We start from the raw sequence: 7,560 nt of genomic DNA, 5'->3' as shown, positions 1-7,560 counted from the left end.
TAACTTAAAAGATCTAAATATTAATAAAATTGACATATAATAAAACGAAACTGCTTCCCTACATTTTCTAAAAAAAATATTATGAGGAGTCTAGTAAATAAATTTCAGCTATCCTTTAGGCAAAGGGAGTATTACTAGGTCCATATAAAAATGAACTACCTGTTGAGTGTCTCACAGCACAGACAGATCTGCCTAAGCAGCTACTATGAAAGAATCTGGAGCAATAGGGTATGTGAGGCTTTCCACCCGTCATCACTAATTTCATAGCTGTGTATTTGCTGGCTAAATTCTGTTTCAGAACTTGCACCAGTTTTCGTTTATCACCTCCATGGAGGTAACCAGACCTCTCAAAGTGAAATTTCCAGTCATGGTGTTTATTTCCTTCTTGGCTTACTAATCCTCGCTTCTGTTCTTTATCAAGTCTTCAAATGTGATAAAGCATAGCTTAACTGTGTTCCATTTCATTACATGTGTAATACTGGAATATGAGGCTGTAAAAAATGACTACCTTAAAGGTTATAGAATGTTCTTTTAATAACTCTTCATTTTTTATCCCTTTATCAGCCTAACTTAAAAATGGAATCCCAGCGCAGACAGCGCCATGACAGGAAGGACCAAATACAGAGGAATACCAGCTAAGCCAGCCGCTTCTTGCCGTACTGTCTCAGTGGGCTCTGTAAAAATGACATTTCTATAGGTACATATTTATATGTCTGTTAAAGTTATGTGCAGTTTCAGACCAGGACTAGACTATTTGCTTCTGTACTTCCTGATGGCCCATTAAAGGGGATACAATATACTTAAGCTGAGATGGAAACTCCCAGACCATATGGCCTTAGCTCTTTCTAAAGCCCAAGACTGTCACATGCAGTGACCAATTTTTTAAAAAATGCTTTGAGAGGTAGATTTAATGTTGAAGTCATTAAATATGTGGTTGTCCTCTTCACTTTTTTTTTTTTTTTGAAAGCCCAAGTTCTAAGGGTGCATGCTTTTTCCAAGAGATATAACATATATTGCTCCCCATCAATAACACAGGACTCTAATGCCTTTATTTTGGAGGGTGGTGGTAGGGAGTGTGGAATGATTTCCAAATGCACCAGAGCCCTTCCAGTAGTCAGTACCTCATCTACTTTCATACCAGGGATTTGTTTGTGTCTTCAATTAGAGCTATTTGAATTGGCCCATAGCCACCTGTACCCTAAATGTTCTCTGTGCAGCTCTGAAACATTCACAGAGAAATGTGAGATGGTAGTTGATGAAAATAGAGTCCCTCACCCCAGCAGTGGCAGCTGGGGAATCGACTGCTTGGCCTAATGTTTGGCTCAATCCAGGGAATGGAAGGTACCATTCAAAGCCAGATTCCAGTCTGTTTTAAGGATATTATATTTCTGTCATCACTACATGTCCTTGACAGTCCCATCAACTGAAAAACTCCCAGCAAAAGCCCAGTGATTAAATTCTCCTGGAGCATATTTCTTCCAGCTTCTGGAAACAATCTACTGCAGTCCCTCCTTCCCTCACTGTAAAACCCAAAAGATAGTTCCATTTCTGAGACTGATATACGGAAATAGATGACTCACAACCAACCCATTCTCCCACAGCTGGAAAGAGTGCCAACAATTTGATTTTGAAATGCCTGTGGAGAGACTGTGGTAATAAAATCTCCATCCACTGAAAGGCTGTTCCTACTTAATATAATATATCATATCCATACTTTCAAAATGATGATATGTGACCAAAATGTGATTCAGATAAGCAGTGTGTCACCAATGGACTTTTAAATTAAATCTAAAGAAGTGATCATTTATGGTCACATGCAGAAACGTCAGGGAAGCGCTGCACTGTGTCCAAAGGCAAAATGGAAGGAAGCTCAGGAGACACCAGATTTAGCCAAAAGCAAAACACTCGGACACCCACTTTTATTTTTGACTTATACCCAAATAAAATAGATATTTGAACAGAAAGGTAGAAGACTGTTTCTCCTGATATTTTAGTTATCGCAGAGTCCATAAAAGAGGTACCTGTCAGTACCATCTGGTCCGTAGCAGGATTAGGCATTGCAGTTCCACTACCAGACAGACATTTCTGGCTAGACTCCCACAGTGGCTTGCACTAAGAATTTTCTGATAGGGGAAAATAAAGTAGAGAAAAGAATATATTAGAATACCCCAGTCACGTAAAATGGGGTTATCGTGTATGACCTTGGAACCTGACAACGAATAGGTGAAGCTTCTATCAGAAAGATCCAGGCATCTCGAACTCTGGCAGTGGAACTCATTAAACAAGATTTTGTCCTTGGGTCAAGGCTTACTTGGAGCAATGAAAACCAAAAACCTATAAGGAAAACATAAAATGGGGCCCTCTCATTACTGTATTAAAGAGTCTATGGTTATTAGCCTCTGTGCAACGTTCCAATGACTGTTTACTTGCTTAAGTGTCTTATCTTGACATATGTTGCTACTTTTGCTGTTTTTTTTTTTTTGACTGTTTACTTGCTTAAGTGTCTTATCTTGACATATGTTGCTACTTTTGCTGTTTTTTTTCCCCCAAGTCGATCAGGCTGCTTTCTATTATCACTCAACAAAGTTTAGAAGTAAATGTTGTCAGAGTGCTCCATTTCCTGTAACCACAGTTCCCACACACAATTTTTTCTGCTCTACAATTTAAAGAGCACTTAAAATTGAGTGGTTCTGCAAACTAGCTATGAGCCTTTGTTTAATCCTTTGATCATCTCTATTGCAGCAAAAGGCAAAGATGGCTACACATAGGCAGTACGGAGCTGTACAAACAGCCCAAGCCGAATCAGTTCTGCATGGCTATTAGCAACTGCCCAGCAGCCTGCCCCAACCCCTGGGTTACCTCTCTGAGGTACTTCCAAGTACAGACAACTCCCTTGCCACCTCCCCACACCTCAGAGATATAGCACACAAGTTGACATTATCCACGTGGCACATCCCAGCTCCTATATAATGAAACAGGAGGGGGAGGGGAGACATGCAAAGAGTCAGTAAGTGNTGACTGTTTACTTGCTTAAGTGTCTTATCTTGACATATGTTGCTACTTTTGCTGTTTTTTTTTTTTCCCAAGTCGATCAGGCTGCTTTCTATTATCACTCAACAAAGTTTAGAAGTAAATGTTGTCAGAGTGCTCCATTTCCTGTAACCACAGTTCCCACACACAATTTTTTCTGCTCTACAATTTAAAGAGCACTTAAAATTGAGTGGTTCTGCAAACTAGCTATGAGCCTTTGTTTAATCCTTTGATCATCTCTATTGCAGCAAAAGGCAAAGATGGCTACACATAGGCAGTACGGAGCTGTACAAACAGCCCAAGCCGAATCAGTTCTGCATGGCTATTAGCAACTGCCCAGCAGCCTGCCCCAACCCCTGGGTTACCTCTCTGAGGTACTTCCAAGTACAGACAACTCCCTTGCCACCTCCCCACACCTCAGAGATATAGCACACAAGTTGACATTATCCACGTGGCACATCCCAGCTCCTATATAATGAAACAGGAGGGGGAGGGGAGACATGCAAAGAGTCAGTAAGTGGTCTGGTATATTTAGTCATGGAAATGGAAGTGGTTTTACAGTTACATTTCTGCAGGACATCCAGAGTGTTTTAAAAGTGCTTTGGACAATCTTGTGGTCTTCAAAGACTGAACGTAAAGAGGAGAGAAAATACCACATTTTGAAGTTGATGGGTAGTTACAGTAGAATTGCGTGGAACAGGGGAAAGATGAATGCCGAGGGGAGGAGGGAGCAGTGCCATTTATACGAACATCCTTTGAATCTTTAAAATAAATTATACAGGTGAACGCAGAAGTTCATGCTACTTGCTGGAAGCAATAAGGATCAAATTTTGTGGAACTTGTATTCCACAAATCTCCAGGTATCCTGCCTCCTTCCCAATGGGCTATCATGTTCTGTTGCACATCATGGTAGCCCTTAAAAACTGGTGGCATGGTCTCAGATAGATTCTTGCAGGAGAGAGACAGATATATGAATTCCATCAGCTTATTCCCAATTGCCAGGAGGGCATAGGTGATATGATGCTCACGTTCTCTTTGCCCATCTACCAGGGTCAAACAGCAGTTTCCAGGTCCTCATGGCCAATGATTTTATAGTTCTGACGGCTTTCTAAGTAAGCAGCCAAATCTGGGTCCCCAGCCTGCTGTGCTCTGTCTTGAGGTGTCTTACCCTACAGATAACAATGAAAAGGGAAAAGACATAAGCACTTGGAGTGAGATATAAAAAAGAAAAAAAAGAAATCACAGAAACAGAGCTATCCAAAGATTACTCACTAATCAGGATCCTTCTGTGTTTGGTGTTTTAGAGTTTATAAGACACTTTCAAATCTATTATCCTATACAAGCATTACGTCAAACATGTGAGATTGGTAGGTCAAAGGGAACATAAGCGTCCCCCCTTCCTATTATCTGAGTCGAGTGTAGGGATAGCCTTTGTGTGGTAAATAGGCAGTTGCCCTGCTCTGCTCTGAGTTACTCCAACAAGGCCAACCCTATCCCACCACATGCCCCTACTGATCCTGCCTTCAAGGCATGTGTCTCTCAATCAGGTTAAACATCAAAGCATCTGAGTGAAAACATCACCTGGGAAGATATGAAGCAATGATCTGCCAATTAGCTAGCCAGACAGGTAAGACCACCTAGAAACCAAGACACAGGTCAGGTATGTTTGACAGGTCTAGGAAGGCATCGAGGTAAACAGAGACCTCAGTTGGAATGCAGGAATGCTGGTAGGTCTAGGTTGCCAGGAAGTGGAGAATTCTACGCAATGCAACTGGCTCAGAAAGGAGAGACAAGTGCACTCGGGAGACAGTCATTTCTTCTCTGCGACTCTCTGTAGTTAAGTGGGCGGCCTTCCTTGGAGTCTACACAAGGTGCTTTAAAACTCTTGGAGCTTAACAGGATCTTCTATGTGGTTTACTTTTCTGTATAACAACTCTCTCTCTCTCTCATGCTCTCTGTAAATAAAAACAGCTCATGGTGCAGCCCAATCTCAGTTCTCCTAGGCTGTTTCTCCTGAAGCCTCAGCTCTGCCTGTTGGCACCTTCTGATCAAGGTTGTCACATTTATCACACCACAAATTTCTGGCCTCACTGCCCTCATATTAAGATATTCGCACACACTTTGAATACAGATTTTCTTAACTTCCGCTGTGGAGAAACCACCCACATTTCAAGTCACAGTGCCAAGGGTGTCACTGCACTCCAACGAAACAGATGACAAAAGCCCCGTGTGAAAACCAACGTTGTTATCTTGTCACACTTCATGATGCTGGGGCAGTGGTGGTATTCTGCCACCAAATGAAAACAACTGATCTGCTGAAACAACACTGGGCTGGACATCAAAAGAGCTGAATTTAGATTTGGGCTTAGCTACTGGTCCAAGAGCATATTTAACTTTCTTTAAGTTTCAGTTTCTGCATCTATCAGTGACAATAATTTCCTATCTAATTTCTGGGGTTAACTTTTAGGGAATACTATGAGAAAACAAATGGGAAAAACTTTTAAAAATAAAGAACTACATAAATGCACCAGATTTAAGATTGCAACCATCTCAAAGCCTGAGCCCATCATCCTGGTAGCCAAAAGGTAATCACTTTGGCACCCATATACAACCCCACATAAATCATACCTTTCAAACTGGCTGAAGTACTGAAGGAGAAATCCCAAAGGGGCTTCTCAGTAGTCAGGCCAATGCCTTTGAACACTGTCCTGACCCCTCTCCCAGGGCTTTAGACCTCACCTCCCCTGACTTGGCTGCCGGCGTTCAGCAGGACAAACCCAAAGTCCCAAGGCCAGCATATTCAGGGGTTTATAAAGCCCCATAGGCAAAGCACACACCCTCTCATTGTGCTTATACATTTAAACTGCAGTTTCTCTAAATGAAGCACTCTATTTTTTCCTCCTTCTTCCAAAGCCCCAGGCAATTCCATAGGCACAGAAAAGACGCCTGTACTGCGGGCACAGTGAAGGCAGCAGAGCCCGCCGCTCGCCCCGCGGGAGCATGTTTGCACTCGCGCATCCGGTTACCTTGGAGTCTGTCTTTCTCAGGGATGCTCCTGCGTCCACCAGAAGCTGGCACACAGCCCGGTTCCGCTGGCAGGCCGCCTTGTGCAATGCAGTCTCACCCCTAAATCAAAGGCGAAATGGGAAACCACCCATAAAGGGGTTGGAGACAGGGGTGGGCGTGGAGGCAGCAGCAGGGGGGTGAGGGTCCCTGGCCCACCCTGTGCTCCTCTGCCTCTTTCTCTAGCTGCGGCTGAGACCAGGGCTGCAGAGCCCGTTCTGGGGAGGGGGATAAGGGGGTATCTAAAACTTCCTTGAGTTAGCACGGACATTCCTTGACCATGATGTCTGACTCCAGCCTCTTTTCTAGACAGTGTTGGTTAACTAGGTTTCATGATTTTTAAAGAAAATTACTGCTGTCCGATTTAGGTTATATCCTCACTGGCTCCATTACATAGCCTGACTGCATAGACGTGTCTGAACGCTGAAGCAGTTCCCCGTGGGTGCACATCTGGGCAGAGCAGGAAGGGCCCTAGAAGTACACAGGAGGCAGCGAGGAGAACCGCAGGCCCCTCAGACCCGCCCGCACCACGGGGTCGTCCAGCACTCGGCCTTCAGAGCAACATCTCCTGGGAACCCAGCTGCAAAAAGCCAGGCCCGCACCCGCTCCGCTCTACCCACTGTGGATGCTGGGTGCGGCAGGCGGGAGGAGAGGCAGCACAGGGAGACGCGGGGAGAGATCCGGAGCCGAAGCTGCCCACGCTGGGCACAGGCGTGAGGCCAGCCACTGAGTGTGGGAAGCCGGCGAGGGAAAGGGGCCACTTCCCCACCTCTGGCTGGCAGCATAGGGAGGAGGCCATTCCCATCCTGAGCCCAGAAGTGAGAAGATGCTTACTGCCAACGTGTTTCATGCAAAATCATGTGCAGCCCTTAGAGAGGCAAACTGGAGCAAGCGATGGCACCCCTTAGAACCTTGCCAGCGGGGTGTGCTGGTCGTGGGCCAGCTCCATGAACACGGGCAGTTCCTCCCCTTTCCAGTAACTCATAGCTCCACCCCTTCCCACTCATCCTGCATTCTAGTCGTTTCTACGTCTCCCCTCTTCACTTGCTTTAGCTACTCATCAGCTCGTTCCTCCTCCCCACCCCCACTCATCTATCTTTATCCCTTTTTGGATTTCTTTGAAGTTCTCTAGTGCTTCTCATATGGTTTTCAGGGCTAGTTCAGCTTTTCTTTGTTCCTGTTTGGGTAGCAGTAGCTATTTTGCCACCATAAGAATAAGAAGGTTGAAGGCAAACGTTGTCAGTTTAGGGACCATACCCGTGCTAATGACTTTCTCAACCAGGATTCCTCATCTGAACCACAGAACACAGAAAATGACTGGAGTTACTATGTCTTCAGTTCTCTGGTGGTGGTCCACAACATGTCCCATTCCAGGCTAACAGAGGGAAGTTGTGTCATTACATGCTAGGGATGCCTTAGGGCATAAGGGCTTCATTTTCTCACAAACCTCAGTCGAGAAAGAATAAA

The 7,560-nt window shown here is 44.6% G+C and overlaps 1 protein-coding gene across 1 annotated transcript in view; it reads right to left on the bottom strand.

The window, feature by feature from the left end:
- Nucleotides 1-1,885: 1,885 nt before the first annotated feature.
- LOC103603734 (diacylglycerol kinase iota-like) overlaps nt 1,886-7,560 on the bottom strand; it is a 48,774-nt gene continuing 43,099 nt past the window's right edge. Inside the window, exons 4-7 of the mRNA XM_008588310.1 lie at nt 6,696-6,819; nt 6,057-6,156; nt 3,684-4,199; nt 1,886-2,123 (exon numbers count right to left, since the gene is read on the bottom strand). Coding sequence (XP_008586532.1) covers nt 4,083-4,199; nt 6,057-6,156; nt 6,696-6,819 — 341 coding nt within the window. The 3' untranslated portion in view covers nt 1,886-2,123; nt 3,684-4,082. The remainder of the gene's footprint in view (nt 2,124-3,683; nt 4,200-6,056; nt 6,157-6,695; nt 6,820-7,560) is intronic.

Source organism: Galeopterus variegatus, unplaced genomic scaffold (genome assembly GCF_000696425.1).
Source record: "Galeopterus variegatus unplaced genomic scaffold, G_variegatus-3.0.2 Scaffold4770, whole genome shotgun sequence".
Lineage (NCBI taxonomy): Eukaryota > Metazoa > Chordata > Mammalia > Dermoptera > Cynocephalidae > Galeopterus > Galeopterus variegatus.
The sequence above is the reverse complement of the archived record's forward strand: the minus strand, read 5'-3'. Positions and strand labels throughout refer to the sequence as shown.